Source organism: Pyxicephalus adspersus, chromosome 2, assembly GCF_032062135.1.
Source record: "Pyxicephalus adspersus chromosome 2, UCB_Pads_2.0, whole genome shotgun sequence".
In the NCBI taxonomy this organism is placed as follows: domain Eukaryota; kingdom Metazoa; phylum Chordata; class Amphibia; order Anura; family Pyxicephalidae; genus Pyxicephalus; species Pyxicephalus adspersus.
The window spans coordinates 30,143,516-30,163,656 of NC_092859.1; the positions used below are offsets into that span (position 1 = coordinate 30,143,516).

Here is a 20,141-nt window from a genome sequence, read left to right on the forward strand (position 1 = left end):
AGTAAGGTAAGTAAATACACATCTTGAAAAATGTTTTTGTATTTACATGCGTTTTAGTCAATTCCTTGGAACTGAGAAAAAAAAAAAAAAAAAAAATTACAAAAAACACAGAAAGAAAGAAAAAAAATCCCTCGTTGAAATCTTGCATCAATTTGCAAAACTGGAGTGGCACAAGTCTGACTAATTCATGTACAATAACCATATCGTTAAATATGTTCATATCTATATATACAGCACATAACTGTAAAAAATAAAAAAAAATACAAATATAAAAAAGTGGTGCAAAGAAAATACACAGTTCTTTGGCAGAAAAATCTGCCCCCACCACAGGCAATTGTCAGGTGCCCAATGGTTCTCATCTGGACGTGGTTTCCTCTTTCTTCTTATTACTGCAGCAGGGCTTGAAATGCTGAGCATCGATGAGGATTTCACCAAAACGTCCCTTGTAGATGATTCCACAGCAAACTTTTTGTCTGATGGATAGAAAAAAGGCAAATTAAATTAAGGAAGGAAATAAAAATGCAGGTGATGCAGGATCTGCACGGCTACATTTGTACACACCTGACCATCACACATGTATATGAAATTTTTGTAGAAGAACAGGGCGTGAATATGGAGAAAAACACCCCCTCCTTCCCCAGCATCCTCTACTTTTCTAGTAAGACTTTCCACAAGATTTTGGTGTGTGCCAATAATTTGTGAGGTCTCATACCAATGCTGATTAAGAAGATCTGGTTGTCTGATAAGACAAGTCATCCGAAACAGGTTATTCAGTACGGGTGAGGTCAGGGATCTGTGCAGACCACCACACCAAACTCATTGAACCTTTATGGAGTTGTTCTGACCATTAACAGTCATGTCCTTCCCCAAACTTATCTCGTCTGCAAGAGCACAATTGTATAAAAAGTCTTTGTACGATTTTGCATTACCTGTCCCCTTCACCGAAAAAACTATAGTAATAGTCAGGAGTCCACCATATATTGATTATTCCTCCTCCAGCCAATACTACAGAAATATTCTTGTCTAAATGAGTCACCTTATGGCATACAGTCAGGCTAACCATTTACAGAGAAATTAAACTATTTTTAGCAAGAAAATTTACAATCATCAGAAGATAACTAGATTTATAAAGAATCTTACCTTTTCCAGTAGGCTGGATCCAAAAAGGAGAAAGCTGAGCTCCGGGTGGGTGCGGGCCTTATTTCTGTGTCCGTGTCTGTGTCAGAAGGATTACTGCAGGATGAGGAATGTGTCGGGGATGCACTGGAAGCTGTACTGTGTGCACCAGAAACTAAGAAAGAAAAAAAATAGACCTTATGTTAACCTAATCAGTTTACGGCACTCAAGTCATATAGAACAATTGAACCAAGCTTGCCAGCAATTACAAAAAATTTAACGGAGACACCCTCCTATGCCGCCCCCCCCCCCCAGATCAAAGTGGAAATATGCATTTGTGATCCAGATTGACTTAAAGGTTTAGTGGGAGAGATAGGGTTAAGTGTTATGGTTAGGGCTCATGGCCAAGTTTCAGAGTTTGCAGGTAGATTAGGTTTCATGGTATTAGAAAAGTGTGACAACAAAGGATGTTCAGAACATCGCACCAGCAACGAGCAATACTTACTATGACCTGAAAGATTTTATCTTACCTTGACTCCTTTTAGCAGCCAAACGACGAATTCCTTTGGGTCTGATCCGCAGCGCTCTAAGGTTTGGTCCCCCACGAGCATCCACAACCTGTGCACAAAGAAGAGTTGGGATGGTAAGACATCACAAAAAATACATTCTTTTTTTAATGCATTACAATTTTCCTTTTGATTAGCAATGGTTATATTGGACATATTGTGCCAGAAAGGATTGTTTTAGTAACAGTCAAGTGTGCACAATTCTAAAATTTTTTAAAATTTAGTTATTTTATAAATCTACAGAGAGCCCAAATGGTCATAAATCAGAGAAATGGCGTCAGTTTGACAGTCATTTGAGATCATTGACAATTTACTGACAGGTGAATTATATAATGTCTATTTAGACATGTATAGGAATATACAGCCCTTATTTTATATTTAAAAGTATAAACTCCCAGTATAATCCTAGCAACAGATCTTTATCCTATTTTGACAATACTAATCTTACTGTAACTTACATGATTCCAGTTCTTCTTGGAACCAGTTGGAAGTTTTTTCCATCTCTTCACCAAAAGCACACAGGCATTGCAGATATCTCCTGTGCGGCTCTCATCCAATCTACAATCAGAAAAGGAAAAAAAATAGTCTAAAAAGTTATACTAAATGCAAAAATATCAGGTTTGTTTAATAAAGCAATAATGATGCTTTGATGGAAATGTTGTGCCAGGAGAAAAGGGCGGTGATGTACACAACTATCAGACCACTATAGGAAAATGGGAGAAGCTGGGAATCCCCAACCTGCAGAACATCAGGATTCTCAAACAGCATTTTGCAGATGACAGTAAAAATAAAGATATTCAGTAAAGTGTTTCATAGAGGACAAACTACTGCAGATTATATATATTACATAGGAGTGTAAAAAATCTCTAGAAAAATCAGAGCAAGCAATAATTTACCAAAGCACCAAATCCATTTTCTTCCCTTCCCCCTCTAAGGCCAAGAGAATAACCCAGCACACTGGCATGAAAAGACTGGAATGTGTTATCTGGGTCATGGCAGTGCCAATGTGATTTAGCATGGTGATGCCCTCCCCTGGCCACTAGGTAGCGCTGGAAAGAAAATTGCAATATATTACCCTGTAACCATTGTATCCTGAGACTCATCCTGATCCCCACTATTACTAATATTGAGGGGCAGGGTATAGATAGGAGGTACACAACAGATCCTTACCCAAAACAATTCTGGAAGTCGTCCTCATATCGCTTGCTGTCTGTAAAGCGACTGCTGGAAGATTTGGCTTTGCAGATACAGCAGCCTCTGGAGCTCCTGTAAGTCTTTGGCTTATAAAATCCAATCATTTTTCTTTAGAATGAACACTGAAAGAGGAAAAAGCAAAATACATCAGCCAGGTAATTAAACTGAAGCAAAGTAATATAAAGTTGTGTGCATAAAATTTTCTCCACTATCTGCCAAGGTGACAATCATCTAAAGACGGAAAGCTGCTAAAAGGCTTTTTACATGTAATCTGTAGAAGTATTAAAATCTGACTTGTATATTGTAGTCCCTGCATAGCAGAGCTCAGATCAGTGAGGGATAAGCAGCAAAAAGAGCCAATCAGCTGTGCATATAATATCCGGATAGGAAGAGAACAAATTGATTTACTACTTCTCCTTTTACTGTTCATTCACAGGTTGAGATAGGGACAGGACTTGTTAATAAGTTCTAGCAGAAAACTCCGGTCTCCTTGCCACGCAGGGTTGTATTTGGAATTTTTTTCATTCACATTTCCAGCCAGGGTAAAACAATGCATGGATTCATTTTACTAGCCGAGTTGTAGCAATAGAGGAAGAAACTTGGCTCGTAACCACAAAAGCCCTTCTGATTGGCTGGGCTGGTTAAGCCTCTCCCATATCGGTGTTCCTGGCACTTATAAAACATCACACAATGAAAACATTAAGCCGACTCTGGATGGCATCATAAGATCAAAGCCTTACTTGTTGTACAAAACATCCTCCATGGGATCAAAGTGATGCCTTAAAGCTAAAGTCTGCAAAAGCCAGTGATCAGTAAAGAGTACCTGTCACCTATGTAAAATAGTAGTCACCAATCTTGCTGAACAAGGTAGGGAAGTTGCATTTCATCTAGTTATTGCATGGAGATGTCCTTCAGGCATAACAGACAGACCCAGCATGGCGGTTTGGTATGGAGATACAAGACAAGTTTTTGTGTCTTTTCATTAAGGAATGAAAGGATTTCCCACAACACAATGCAAACCAGAGAATGGTCACTGTGCTGGTACGGTCATGCCATGGCAGCTACAACAGGACTTTCCTTGGTATATAAAAGGGTCTATGGGAGCTCCTCTTAACCTTTATACCCAGAGTAAGCCATGAAGTCAATTCCAGGGATTAAAGGATCTCTAATAAAGGTAAATGGGGAAATGCCTCCATTATGGTGAAAATCAGGAAAGAATGCCCTTTACAGTGTCAAAAGTGCCATCCTTCTAGAAAGCCAGATGATCACTACTGGCTCTGCCAATGATCACTGGACCTGGATCTGTAGGCACCATCAGAAGGTGATTATGGTGTGTGCAGACCACAAGCATACAATGATCAAACCAAGAACATGGATATCCATACAGAGATCTTCATCGTCCTACAAGCTTTTGAACAAAACGACAAATTCCGCCATATGCGGATCATCAAGCATGGCCAACGGGATGACTGGCAGGTGCCATAAGGAACAATAAGGATCCATGGCATCTGGGTATTATGATACAGCTGCCCATGTCACCCCACACACCATGCCAGCACATAGAGAGGGTATCCTCCATTCTCCGTACCCAGGGACACCACCAGGCTCATGAGTGCTATTGGGGGACACTGGGCAGGCCTAGGAAAATAGGGGACCTGTACATCTAACCATTGACGATTGTAAGAAAAGAATTCAGGTCTAACAAGTCAAAGTGTTTATTGTTAAACATTCTATTGTTTTCAAAAACAAGAAATGTTTACACAGTAACAGATGGTAGGTTATAAACAACAGACACTTTTACCTCTAAAAATCAGAATGAAACTTCTATAGAGCCATTTTCATGATTGCAATAAAGAGAACCTGTCACCAACAAGTTTTACATAGCTCATGGCACATTGGGTGTTTTTGGCAGGATCATGTGATAATCGAACATACACCAGCTGAAGCTTCTTTATGAAATTAGCGACTGGATTGGTTGGGAAATAACTAAAAATGCCATGCTTGTCCTTAACTTAGCCTGGCATCGGTAGCATACCTCACCTACATCCAGGAGAACCTGGGAATTCAGGGACCCGACAACCAGCAAAGATACCCAAGGACAGTCAGACTGTGGGCATGACCAGCGGTCTTATGGGCAAGTGGCAATATAACCACCTAGCTGCCCACTCACATCACAACCAAGAAGACATTATAGAGCATTACAGGGACATTATGGGCTCATTAACACACAAGGATTGAGCTTTCAGTGTGTGCCATGCAATAATATTATTAATAAACGGGATTTATATAGCACCAACATATTACACGGCGCTGTACAATAGATGGCCGTTACAAATGACAGACAGTGATATACTGAGCATCATGAAGTCTCTGCAATACTTTCACATGGAAAGGTTTGGGGTCAGATGGGGAATAATGGAAAGGATCAGGTAAAGCTTCCTATAAATATTATATCCCCAGCTCACAGGATATTAGTGTGGAGGCCAGTGGGATGAATGTCTCTTACATTGCAGGCCAGTGGGATGAATGTCACCCATACTGATGAGAGGTGAAAGTGTCTAAGCCCCCCTAGAACATTGCAATACATGTGAGCAGTGCTGAATATTGCCATGACATGATAGGTGATTTGGTGACAGGTGCTCTTCATGGATAGCAGGGTGAGCCCAGGGGTCAGCTGGTAACGGCTATTTAAATGCTGGTGGCAGCCCCGCCTGAGCAATCAGTGTGCCTTTGTTGTGCCTACGTGCAGATCTGCAGCCGACCACCCACCGATCTCCCTGACACTGCAATCCCCTGCCCTCATCACAATGCATCCCCACATGGGGTGTCAGAGATCACATGGTCACCATGCCGCACGTGGGAACACAGGTACTACAACAACCAGCAGGAAACACTCACTGCTACACAATTACAAGCGATCCCGAAGTGATCGGACATTGATTGAATTGTAGAAGATCTGATGACAATACCCATCTATACATCGGCCCCCCACCATGCACAATGCCTCGGCAGACGCTGCAATACACGAGCAGATGAATGCACTCTCTGATCGGATAGTCACAATGGTTGATCGGATAGGGATGATAGAAAAGATCGTACACAGCTCCACACACATAACAATCACTTTCCATATGATCGGACAATGGTGACATGTGCTGAGTGTAAATATATTACAGCTATGGAAGCGGCTAGAAGCCATCGATCAATACCAGCACACACTGTAAAAGCTGGAATAGATCGGATGATGGTGACACCGATAATAATCGGGCAGGTTGTTAATAATAATGGATGCGATGTATCTGCACACTGCTCCATACACAGACATGAGGCCTAACAATGGAGGATCGTGCACTGCACACAGCACCGACACATGGCAATGGCACCGCACACTACCGGCCCCGACCCCGCACCGGGCACTTCTATAACCTCCCCCCCAGGGCTGCACACCGCCGATTTGTGCACACACCGGACTGACAAGTAACCGATCAGCACACACACACACACAATGTAACAACAGCGATCGGCCAGTGCAGAACAGGACGAGCAGAGATCGCTGCACCTGCACCCTTCCCGTGTCCCCTCAGCCCCTTACCTGAACTTATCTCCGGTGTCCCGTCCACGGGGGTCCAGCAAACTCTGTCGGGCCACCACTATAGAGCACGACTCTACTGCGCATGCCCGGTTCCCACGCTCTTATTCTCTTCAATCGAGCTCATTAGCATGGCTCTTGTGACGTCACCCTTCCCGCTTCTCCATTGTCCTTTTAAGGGAGCTGGTCAGGGCGGGAAAAAGGCAAAGAGGAAAGGGGCGGGGTTTGTCATTGCCTTAGCGTGGAGGGGGAGGGACCAGCGCAGAGGAGAGGGAGGTGCCAGCCGTGTAAAAGTCACAACAAAGGCTGTGGTTGGTCCGGGCTGCACAGTTGTAGTGTGACCGTCCATTGAGAGAATGAGCCTGGACCTGCAGGGTGGTCGGGGCTGGGGGCGGGGTTATTCTACACTGGGAAAAGACTTACCTAGCAGATGCCATGGCAAATCAAATATCTATATATATGTATATACATTATAAATAACATTCTCTATTATTATTATTATTAGTAGTATTATTAATAACAATAATCAGGATTTATATAGCACCAACTTATTACACAGCGATGTACATTAAATAGGGGTTGCAAATAACAGTGACACCAGGAGGAGAGGTCCCCGCCCAGAGGAGCTTACAATCTAGGAGGTGGGGGAAGTATCACATAAATATAATTTAACATGAATTGGTACCAAAGTATGGCAAAGAGGTGAATCTTTAGATACATGAGCCAATTTATTTTGGAAAATGCATTATTTGATATTACAACTCTAGCCAATGGTGATGGGGGCCACTATAATGGCATACATGGCCGGAGCACAGAGAAAATCAGTGTTATGTCCTAAACCTATGTCACAGTCAGGGTTCTATTATTAAAACAAGGAATCTGACATTCATACAAACATTCATTTGTGGGAATCTGCCATGTTAGGATGTTTCAGTAGCAGTAGTTGATTCCCACCAGGGAATGTCAGATTCCCTGTTTTATAAATTGAGCTATTATAGCCTAGATTGTAAGCTCTTGGGTCAGGGTCCTCTCCTCCTCCTGTCACTGTCTGTATCTGTCTGTCATTTGCAACCCCTATGTACAGCGCTGGGTAATATGTTGGCGCTATATAAATCCTGTTTAATATTATTAATATCCAATGACCCTAAGCCATTACAGTGTCGTTATAAACTGGTCTGATAATCTACATAGAGGAAACCATGACATATCTCTTATATAGCGCCAACATATTACGCAGCGCTGTACATTAAATAGGGGTTGCAAATGACAAATACAGAGGACCCTGACCCCAAGAGCTTACAATCTAGGTTGTTTCTTTCTGCTGTAAATCTGAGTTTACATAACGTGTTACAATGTAAGGGAAGGATCTGTGTCATGATTGAGGATCAATGTTCCTGTCTCCTGGTATTGTAAGGTTACACCTCGTCACTGTATAGGTGAATCCATGCACTATCCATATTCACATGGAGATCAGCGCTGGGAAGTCAGGGCTTTAGGAGATTACCATGAGAATGAGGACAATTAGCAATGGCAGAATATGTAAAGTGAAGGGGATGGGAGGCTTTGTATGAGACTGGTTTGTTTGTTAGTACAGTTACTGCTCAATGTGTTTCTGTTAGGTGTCGGAGAGGCAGTTTTAGCTGAAGGGGGCCAACAACAAAAGAGTTTGGATATGGCTAGGTGTTTGTAGAGTTTATTCATGGCTGTATCTGTAGTAACAATATTGTTGTAGGACATACTGGGGGATCTTTTAAAGTGAGATAAAAGGAGACAGTTTGTAAAATGTAGGTAGGGAAAGGATAACTTCCCCCATCACTATTGCACAGACCATGAAGAATAATATAAAACAATAAAAAAGTTACAATTTAGATGTTACATAAAATGTTTTGTGCAGTATGATACTATTTGCAATTACAAAGCAGAAAAAGGGAACCAAACATTTAATGATCAAAGCATTTGTAAACCAGGAACACTGCACTTAGATTTGCAGTTTTCGAGTTAGTTCACACAATGGGCCTGATTTATTAAAGCTATCCAAGGGTGGAGAGGAAGCATTTTCATCAGTAAACCTGGGTGATCCTGCAAACCTGGAATGGATTTCTTAAAATTCATATCCTATTTGTTAGCAAATGTTTTCAGTTCTGGACTAGATCCATTCCAGGTTTGCTGGATCACCCAGCAAAACATAACCTATGTTTGAACACACATTACCGCAAGGGATGGTGACACACATCTACAATGTGCTGCAACTTACCTGGGTTATAAAGCACAGCAATGCTCACATGGGACTTGTTTTTGTGCATTGATGGCACATTCATTTTGCAAAGCATTGTGTTATAATGTGATCAGGGCCTTAGATGAGATTTTAGAAATTGGTCCAATATCACAAAAGTAATCCTGTCTGCAGCAGCAATTTATCAGCGACATGATCACTAAGAGAGCATTCACCTGCGGCTATGGCATTGCTGCGTTTAGTGAACCTGGAGGTTTCACGGATCAGCAGGCAGTGAGTGATGTGTTAGGGACAGGTAATTGTGCTCAGTAATACAGCCCCCCAAGCAAAGGAAATCATTAGATTGTAAGCCCCTTTGAGGGACAGCTAGGGATATGATTATGGACTTGTACAGCGCTGTGTAATATGTCGGCGCTATATAAATAATGTGTAATAATATTAATAATTGTAGAACAGCCACGTTCGGTCTTCAGAGGGATTTTGTTGTCACAAGCACACCCTCTACCAAAAATGATTTACTACGTGTAACCTTGAGTGTAAAACAACACACAGAAAACAGATTCCAACATGTCATTATTTAACAAAAATGAAGCCAAAATGTAAAAGCCATGTGTGAAAAACTAAGTACACCCCTGTAGAAGCCTATAGATCCACCTTTAAAAGCAAAAACCTTAAATCATCATCTTTGTGAAATAATTTATCCTCCTCTTCTTTACAACATTGCTTAAGTTATAGACAACCTTTCTTGAGGATTTACCACAGCATTTTGACTGGGTTGTGGTTTGAGCTTTGGGTAATTGGAAGGCCTTGATTTTCAGCCATTCTGTTGTAGATCTTCTGGGATCATTGTTTTGTTGAATGACACAGCCAAGATTTAGCTGCCACTTGGATTGGTTCACATTTGACTCTAAAATACTTTGATGTACAGAGCCCAAATGATTGCCAGAACAAGCTCAAATCAGTACCCCTCCACCACTGTGCTTCATAGGTAATATGAGGTGTTTGTACTGATTTCATAGGTTTGGTTTTCCCAACATGGGGCTCTGCATTACAGCCAAGCATATCTAAATTGGTCTCATCTATCCAAAGAACATTGTTACAAGTGTCTTGTGGTTGGTTCAGATTCAAACCTAAGCCATGCTGCCATGTTCTTTTTAGGCAGAGGAGGCCTTTTCGTGGGATACATTGCAAACTAGCCATACTTGTTCAGTCCTATTCTAATTTTACAGCAATGAACTGTAACATTTATCATGCTAACAAGGCCTGAAGAGTCTGAGATGTGAGCCTTGGGGTTTTTGCAGTTTCTTTGAGCTTCACACCATCTGATTTTAGGGCAAATTTACTGGGATATCCAGTCCTGGGAAGACACATGATTATTCAACATTCGTGAATTATCATTCATATTGTACAATGATGGACTTGTTTGGAAATGGCCCTATACCCTTTCCCAGTTTAATGGGCAGAAATAAATGTGTCTCTAAAATCATTGTGATTTTCCTTTCTACTTGGTATTGTACATACACCTGAATGCTCCACGCCAGAAAACCCCCAAAACATCTGATCCTATATAGCAGGGCTGTCAAACTTTGGCCAAATCTGGCCCCCAACGTCCTTTTTTTTGGCCTCCAAAGGAATCCTAAATATGAACTGCAGCTGGCCCACCGCTGCATTGAAATAGCGCCGCTACTACAATTCCTGGCTTCACTGGAGTCTATAGACCAGCGGGCTGTCTATGCGTGGTCCCGCATTGGACTGTTTTATAGATGCAAATAATGCTGGGAATTTTAGTAGCGGCGCTATTTCAACGAAGAGAGAGTTTTAGCGGCGGGCCGCTCATAAGATTTAGCTCCACGTTGGCCACGTCTGGAATTTCCAGGCCCCCCCCCTCAGCTGTACTTTTCCTTGCTACTCCAAGGCATGGACTTAAATGGTTGGATTTTCAATAGAAGAATATTGTCATTATTATTGTTAGCCTGTGCAAAAACGTTACCATTGACATTTACCTCAGAAGGCTACAACTAGAGAATTAGGCATAATTTTTTTTCTTAAATAAAATTAAAATTTCTTTTTGCCTCTCTCTATTATAGGCTTGTTCCAGATTGAATGTGAAGCAAATCCTCTTTGTTTTTATCTAAATAGAAAGGACAAATTTCCTCAATTATTTCAAAGCATTTCACGGTTGGCCCATGACTTTGTCTAAGTTTTTAATTTTGGCCCTCAGTGTATTTGAGTTTGATACCCCTGCTATAGAGGATCTTGCTAAGGATCAGTAAATCAATGCAAAAGAAAGTAGTAAGGGGGTACTTACACAGCGTAATACTTCAAGTGTTGTTCATCTGAGGACAAAATAATTATTTTTATGTCCTAATATGCAAAACCTTAGAACTTTCTTTTCTCATGACTTTTCTTGCATACTCCAACACTAAACTCTTACTGTCTTTAGACAACAATGGTAACCGCTATACATGGTCACTAAGTTTTTATCAAGCCGATATAAAAAAAAAGTAATATAATTCTAAAACTTTCACATTTCTAATATTCTTTCTTTTTAAATATGATGCTAGTACAGAATAATAATTAGTTATGTACAATATTTATAGTGATGAGACAACACGTCACCCTGCCTACTTTATTTCTGATGCATTACAAAGGACATAGACCCCCCACACTGATCTCCATAACCCCCTCCCTGTGCACAACTCACAAGATTCCAAACAAAATCTATTGGCATTTTTTGCACTTATTATACAGATATAACAAAACACCCGTAATGGTATATTTAGCAGACCAAAAGGAAGCAAACAAAAGCAGTTCAATGTTCTGGTTCAAATCCACTTTAACAAAGGAGAGCAGCCACATGTCTGCACAATGCATGGACAGCCTCCATGGCTGAGCTCTATACCTGCACTGCAGTTCAGACATTTCCAGCCCAGGAATGTGAAGAATGCAGACTCAGGTTTCATTCCTGGTTATCTGTTGTCATGACACAGGGGCTACCCAGCTCAGTACGGGGATCAGAGGAAATTAGTCTTTACACAGAGCAAAGGCCCACATAGGACAGATTGGGAATCAGACTTTACAGGAAACTTCTGGACATTATAAAACTTTGGGGTAAGGTGGGGGGATGTAATGGTAACGCTCTGACCTTTGTAATATGTGCTAACCCCTCAATATTTGGCAATTGAAAAAAAATGTAGAGAACTGTGGCCTTTGCAGCGCTAGGTCCCAGGTTCGAATCTCGGCCAGGACACTATCATGGAGTTTGCTGGTTCTCCCTGTGTCTGCGTGGGTTTCCTCCCACATCCCAAAAACATAGGTTAATTGGCTTTCTCCTAAAAAATGACCTTAGACTGTAACAAATGACTATGGTAGGGACAATAGATTGTGAGCTCATTTGAGGGACAGCTAGTCACATGACTATGGACTTTGTACAGCGCTGCCCAATATGATAGTGCTATATAAATACAGTGTAATAATAACAAGCTCTTCGGGGCTCCTCCTGTGTTACTGTCTGTATTAGTCTGTCATTTGCAACCCCTTTTTAATGCACAGCGCTGCGTAATATGTTGGCGCTATATAAATCCTGTTTATTAATAATAATAAAAATAATAATAATATTAATAATAATGAAGAGAAGACAGTAGGGAGTTTAATTGACTAATATTGTATTAGAAATTCAATAAACTCAGTAAGTGCAGTTTGATCACAAATTATCACTTTAATAAGTAATCCATCCCTTAACAAAAATGGGGATATTGGACTTTATACTATACAAAGAGACACCTCACCTTCATCTGAAGGCTAGAATTTAGGACTTCTATGCTAGATATACGACATATGCTCATAATAATCCAATATTTTCATATCACATTATCCCCCCTACATTAGGGAATAAAGTTTAACACATGGCACAGAAGTTTAGTCTCCTGCCTCACGCGTTTCGCCTACACAGCTCAGGGGAGAGTAAGACGGATAATAGCGATACACTGCACAGGCATAGTTTAAATGTAGAAATCCAGGCCTTTGAGATTTAATATAGAGTAATTTAGTTGGGGGGGGGGGGGTCCACTCTACCTTTAGATCTCCTTAGGTAACTTTGCTTAGGAAAAGGATTACAAGTGTATATTATAGTTCAGCTGACCAAATATAGATTTGGGCACACCCAGGTAAATAATTCAAGATTTCTCTGATATCATTTATCTCCACTGGACATTTAATAACTATTTAAAATCTCACCATAGACATTTGTCATTGAAACATGGATCCCCATTGGGTAAATTTCCATTTACTTATTTTCAGTGACAAAAATCACCAGGAATAATAAAAAAAAAAGAAAAGAAAAAAGTGAAGGACTTTTACGTAGCCCTCGAGGACTGGAGTTGGACAGCCATGATGCGGTCACATGTGCAGCTCTACAGTCTGTGTTAGCTCCTGGTGTATTATACGTCCAGGATACTCCAACAGTGAGATCTTTGTGTTATAAATCCTGACTCCTCTCTGGGTGTTTTAGGTGTCCCTGTCATCTTTGCGTATTCCAGCTACTTCTGTCACATTACGTGCAATATAAAACAGACAATCCAGCATCAATGAAAGCCCCTGCTATTGGGCAAAGAATGACCAAGGATATCTTACCCAAAACGTCCACAGAAAGATTGTAATGTGACCCAAATTTGGCATCGGAATCAGATACTGAAATTTCAATTATGAATGGACTGACCCTTTAAGGAGTAACTCTTCCAATTGCATTGTTCTCAGTTTTTGTTGAGTACACATGGCATAATAAGGTATATCCTACAAGATGGCAAAGTTTAAGTTTTTCTGTAGAGGAACACTCCAAAGCAGAACTCCAGCCACAACAAGATAAAAATCCAATTAGGAAGTACAATACCTATACCAGCTTTTGTCCCAATATTAGTCTGTAATCTAGATTTGCTGTGCAGTACTTACTTCTGCCACAGGATGTCCCTAGTCTGATGGCCAGAATCATCAAACCCACAACCTTTTACCCTCAGTTGTCCTGGATCCATTCCCGGCCTGGACAGTGATAGTAAAAGCAGTGCAATGCTGAACTCACCATCACTCTTGCTTCTCCTCTTATTGGCGTGTTGTATGCATTTCTTCCTCTCCTCCAGTACTGCTGTACAGAGACAGCAAGAGACTGATACCCAGGCATCAGGCAGATTTAAAAAAAAGTTCTGCTTGACCATGACAATGTTTTATTTCATGCACCACTAACAGGTCTGCAAATCAATAAAAACAGTGACGAGGAAAACATTTAAGAGATAAAACACATTTTAATACTGAAAAAAAAATTGTGTGAAAATAAAATCATACAGAACAGTGACATTAATACTGTTGTGGAAAAAGAAGCAGCTTTTGTCTAACAAAACTTAATTTAAAGGAATTCCAGTACCACATGGGGAACAGAAAAATGACATTTCCATGGTTCAGATCACTATACAAAGATGCAGAACGTCATTCATACACATAGTACTGGGAAAAAACGGAATCCTCCAGAATCCAGAAGCATCCTGTTATAGTGTCCTCCATTGATTGGTCCATTGCAGCTGTAAAACGCAAACTGTGTGAGTGAACTACAAGTCCCAGCATGCTCTGTTAGCAAGCTAATGAACCGTTTCTGGGAAAGCACAGTGTAAATGAACAAGTTGGATAGACAGGGCCACTAGATATTGCATTCGGAGCCGACTAATAATACGCCCAACGTGTTTTGCATCTTCTACGGTAACAAAGAAAAGTACAGGGTGGAGTTATGTTTCAAAAAACTCAACTCCAATGTGGATCAACATATACAGTTCACACAGCCCCCTTCTCAAGTGTAACAAGTAGTGCAATACTTTAAATTCCACCCTTAAAAAAGCCCCCAGTGTATGAGAATAAATGATGAATAAATTATTAGGTGAATTTGCACAAGAATGGTCACAGCCAAAAAAAAAAAAAAAATACACAAGAACGGTAGGTGCTGGAGCATCTTCGGGTAATTGGACTTTTATTGTCCCAGTGGTTAGACAAAAGTACATTTTTAAGAAAGAAGCCACTTGATAAGCATCATTCCTAGACCCGTAGCGATCCATAGCTGAATTATTTCTATTTAAAGTAAGGAAGGGATAGCTGTGTGTTTCTTTGTGTTTGAGACTTCTTTGGTCTCCAGGACAGGAAGGTTCCAGTTGGACATAATAGTGCAGATGATGTCTGAATCAAAGGTATTAGAGAAGTATTAGAATCTTCTCATATGCCTACATTTACACCTCCATGTATGATGGCAGCACATGGCACCAATTATCAAGCTGTGCCAAGCTGTGTGAATAGGACGGGGACAGAATAAATGCCAATGATTTTCAGGATCCATAACACTTTACTAAAAAGATCAGTTTTAAAACAAATGTCTGTTAAAGAAAACTGTAATTATTATTTTTTAAATATAAGTGTGAGATCAGTTTTTGTAAACTCGATGTATCAGTAGAACAAAAACCTGTTTTCTGTGCATAGTATGTCATTATATAGAAGAAGAAGAAGGTGCTCATTACATAGGAAGACTCTGCTTCGTGCTGCACAGTGGTTGTGCCTTGCAGATCCTCCATGTTCAATGTAATTCCTAAAAAAATGGAATAAAAATCAAGCTCACCTTATGTGATGTAACTGGCTACAATGAGATACAGCCAGACAACAGAAGGAGAGTCCACACATGCATTAGAAATATGGTGCATCAATCATGATAAAATGTGAAGTCATCTCTGTAATGACTTTTAATTATAATTTACTCTAATACCATAAAATATGTGCTCAGTGAAAATACTTTTCAGTTTCCTTTTAACATTCTACAAATTGGCAGGCCAGCCATTCCCAGCGCACTCATTACCAATGTCCCTGTGCATGCTGCCAGCATAGAACTGATAAAGGAGCAGAGTAGGGAATGATTTCTTTGTATTAGGGGATATTTGTGACCACTCTGAAATCACAGGGTCACTATTTTTAATAACAGTCTTCTATTATGTGTCCAGATACACAGGAATGATGCTTAGTGGAGTTCTTCTTTAGATTCTATTCATGGCTCAGAGTTTAGAAGATGCTAGTACACCTTGGATGTGGTCTCAGGTGATTGGGGTAACATGACATTCACAATATATATAGATTTCTAGAATATGTATAGATCAGGGACAGAGGAGGCCGCATCATCGCTAATACTTGCAGTGGTTTCTTGCTATATAACTTAGGAAAATAGTTCTTTTTCAAAGTACTTACAACATACAGAAAGGTCTCAGACATGCTTGGTAATTAACACTTTGAGAGATGCTTACAGGCCAACTCCACCCTAAACTATAGTGTGAACAATGATGAACTGAATCTGGCCCAGGTTTCTTTTATCTTAATGGTGCCCTCCACACACTGTGATTTACCCATCCTTGGCACAAGAATGCTATAAGCCAGAATTTAAGTGTATGTCCGGACATTTTCTTTAAATGTGGGGAAGAATTAGAACCCCTGCTGACTTCAGCAGGTTTCCCCCCCCTTCCCCATAAAAATGGTTCAAGCATAAAGAAAATAAGGAATAATCTGCAGTCCGGGCAATGGAGGATGACAGGGGTTCTAGACTAGCAGGACAGGCGTAAAATCCCATAAGGGGTTCTAACCCTTCTCATAAAAGGAATTCAATAAATATAAATGTTGGCTGGACATACACTTTAATAAATCATTGTGGTGGGGATAGATCATCATTTTACAGATGATTTAAGAAGCAGAGCGGAGTTTTCAATGCCCAGCAAAGGGAAATCAGTTTTTGGTGGAGTTGGCCACTTTATTAGCACCTGGAAGCAGTGGCAGACGTCTTGTGAGATGAAGTATTTGTAGGAAATTAATTATGAGGAGACGGAAGTAAAAGACACTTTTTAGGCTGAAGCTTCTTGAAAACGTCATCAATACAATGACGAGGGCCGATCCAGACTTCTGGAAAAAATGGCCAATGAATTCAACAGGAATCACAAAGGGAGCCAATCAGTGGGCTGAGACAGTCGTCATTTGTCAACAATCACAAGAGGCTTTATATAAACTGGTGACATCCAAAAAAAAGTCATTTATATAAATAAAATTAATTTCTATGTTGCTGTTTCAGAGGTTTCTTCTTACTTCCTGCGATATAGAATGGTGTCACCAGAGACAGAAAGCGAGATGAAATCTCCCTAATGGGGACACAGAAATAAAAGGAAATGGCCTCCAAAATTTAAAGAGACCCTGTCATCATACTATTTATTTCAGCAGCATTACAGCAACGTGTGCCATGGATGACTTCTATTAAATATTAATGACTTAGGTTTGGGATCTGCACCTGAGGCTCCTCGTGAATACCAATGTCACCTCACAAGACGGACACCACTGCTTCCTATACAACAGTTATTTTATTTGGCTCAGAATGTCTAACGCAGAGGAAACAAATGATCATCGACCTGCTAACTGGACAAACCTAAGCACCTTTGATAGGCAGAAAACTTACCGTATTTCTACAGCTTACGAAAAAAAAAGGTACTAAGTAAACCTACCTGATATAGTCAGAATCTTTAAAAAACTACAGTCGTATTTACACAGGAGACAGGAAAATACTCTATTGTACTAAATATCTGATTCAAATTTACTGTAAGTGACAATGTATGCCATGATTCAGAGCCCGACTCATGCTAACGCATTTCGGCTTCCAGTGATTAGCTACCAAGTCCAGTGTTCCGCCTCGGAACGCTTCGGCACATCAGGCTGGCCGAAGTTCTGCGAGATGCAAAAGAAAAAAAAAAATAAACCCCAGAGAGAAAGAGAACTATTGTACAACGTCCATGAAGTGGATCTACATGTCGACTCCCTTTGTGAGGGAACTCTCCAGAACAATGTTGAAATCTTGAAGAGTTTGCAGCACTCGGATCAGAGAATTCACCATCATGTTGTCCCGTAGCAAGGCCGTCTCCTCGTACATCCGAGTGATCGCCGGGCATTCGGCCAGAAGAGGAATCCACTGAGAAAGCAAATGATCCCTAATGGACAAAGCGAGAACACACGGAATGAAACCACAGCATATGCAAAGTATATACATAAAATTAAAGGGGACCTAATGCAGAAACTTTTGAGGAAATCATCATCCTGAGACATTTATTACAAATCCCAGGAAATAAAACTCACAATTATTCATGCATTCATAAAAATCTTTATTCTTCTGGTGCCTGGTCATGTGCCCATTTGCCAGAGGCCATTCAACCAATGCCTTGGCTTTAGTCAAATGACTGACATGAGGGAGGAGAACATTAAAAGTTTTTGGAGTATTGCAGGTAAATATATAAAAAAAGTGTGCAAAAATACACTAAAATGTTATTACTAAATGTAATAACTTCCAGGGTCAGATTTCTATTTCCTGCCCCGCTGGGCTAACTGTCCTATGACACCCTTCCCCTACCTGGATAAATAAAGTATTAATATAACAATCAGATGCCACAGCCTCAAAAGGCCAAAGATATTCTATTCACATACCAAGGTTAACAATGGCACAATAATGCATGAAATCCTTCAGTGTTGGGAAGTAGCCTTTCATTAAGGTGCTTTGAGGCTCTGACATTTTAAATTCTTTCTATAGAGTTAATTTGGGACAACTTAAACTGCCTGCAGGGGGCAGCAGAAGCAAAAGAAGAAATTATTATTATTATTAAACAGGATTTATATAGCGCCAACATATTACGCAGCGCTGTACATTAAATAGGGATTGCAAATGACAGACTAATATAGGAGGAGAGGACCCTGCCCCGAAGAGCTTACAATCTAGTAGGATGGAGCAGTTTTTGGTGATTACACAACTGACTTCCCAAACCTGAAATCATCTACATGTTCCTCACTGTGTCTGAGGTTTATTGTCAGGGGAGGCCCTGATAGTTCAATGTCAAATTTCAAACAGAAACCCTGCAGAAGATGATGACCTATACACACCTTGCCAGTGGTGCAAATGTTTGCTTCATTAAAAAGCTTTGGCCACCACTGAATTCCATCCCTGCTGCCTAAATGAGACCCTTAGTCCCCAGCACTGTGTCATGTAGTGAGATAATGGCTGGTGAGATGACCCAGTGGGGTTCTGGGCATCTAGGAAAGGGTTGGAGTTCAGCAGAAGTTGTGGATCTTCAAAAGGGGGCCAAGGCTGGAGTCACCACCCACTGGAAAGGTAAGTATTAGTAATCTTCTATTGCTGAGTAACTTTGTTTGAGTTTCAATGTGCTAGTGACAAGGTTACTTTAACCTTATTATGACAGATCATTGATGCTCAAATGTACAAATGATAGAAAATATCAGAAATATGACAAATACTGTTTTTTTATTACAGGCCTTCTAATATTAACATATATTTTGTTAACAATGTAATTGTACCCAACACTTATATTATTACATAGATGAACACTGCCATCTACAGTCTGAGTGTAGCATCTGCATGCCTATTGTATATTTAGTCAATGAATCTTTTACACATGAATGGGAACTATTGTGATTAGTTAGTGACAGCTAGAAGGGCGAAGTGTCCTAGATAGAATATCTCTTTCTCAGCATGGGGCCTTGCAGAAGAATGTTTCTAAATACATTCTTAGAGAAAATTGTGGGTTAACTTGAATAGAAGGATTTCTTATTACCAGCCAAGAAAAATGCTGACAAGTGTATACCCATGGCTTGAGGAATAAAAGAATTCTAGGTACAGCAGAAAACAAGCAGCCATGACACTACAGTTATTAAGCATGGATGTTTTTATCTAGCCCCCTGGGGTACGCAGTCAACAAATGAGTCTATAATTGAAATAATGAGATTATGTTGATGGATAGAGTTGAACTGTTCCTGCAATATGCAATAATTCACCTTGTCTATCAAGACACAGACGTGGTGAAATAATGTGCGAATGACAATGGCTTTCAGGATGGAGGTTTAGAGAAAATGATACGCAGTATATTATACTGTTATATGGTAGAGTTTGGGAAGAATGAACCTCTGATTTTACCTATAAAGTCCCAGATGAAGACGCTCTTGTGGAAAATGCGGGCAGATTTAAATCCATGATGGAAGACTTGCTCCAAGGCTGAAACGAGGCCATTTTCTCCGCAGAGCAGGATGGTTAAACTGCCTCTCTGCAGGGAAACAAATCACAGGATTTAAAGAGGCTTTAAAGAGGTGCTGCTAATGTAGATTAGTGCAGCAGGCCTGCAATGGAAAATAGCAGCTGACAAGGAAGGACAATTCCTCCAACTCGGCAATGACATAACAGAGGACATTCTGCTTTGATTACACTGCTGTGTACGATTTCCAGTTATTGCTTCTGTATTATTCTGTAAACTAATTCTATTCCTTTCTCCTACTGTCCTGATTCAATTTTTTTGTATTCTTCCACAGGGGGTACACAGGAAAATGCATTTATTATAAAATA

At 40.3% G+C, this 20,141-nt stretch overlaps 2 protein-coding genes across 2 annotated transcripts in view; both read right to left on the reverse strand.

Moving 5' to 3' along the window:
- Positions 1-33: 33 nt before the first annotated feature.
- Positions 34-6,598, reverse strand: SINHCAF (SIN3-HDAC complex associated factor). The gene is made up of 6 exons (XM_072403090.1): positions 6,469-6,598; positions 2,853-2,998; positions 2,141-2,240; positions 1,647-1,734; positions 1,141-1,291; positions 34-473 (listed from the first exon to the last, which is right to left on the reverse strand). Exons 2-6 carry the CDS (start codon positions 2,978-2,980, stop codon positions 356-358), a joined length of 585 nt encoding a protein of 194 aa, XP_072259191.1. The 5' UTR covers positions 2,981-2,998; positions 6,469-6,598; the 3' UTR covers positions 34-355.
- A 7,374-nt stretch (positions 6,599-13,972) lies between these two features.
- Positions 13,973-20,141, reverse strand: part of DENND5B (DENN domain containing 5B) — a 66,535-nt gene continuing 60,366 nt past the window's right edge. The window contains 3 exon segments of the mRNA XM_072398967.1: positions 13,973-17,767; positions 18,584-18,609; positions 19,595-19,845. Coding sequence (XP_072255068.1) covers positions 17,547-17,767; positions 18,584-18,609; positions 19,595-19,845 — 498 coding nt within the window. The 3' untranslated portion in view covers positions 13,973-17,546.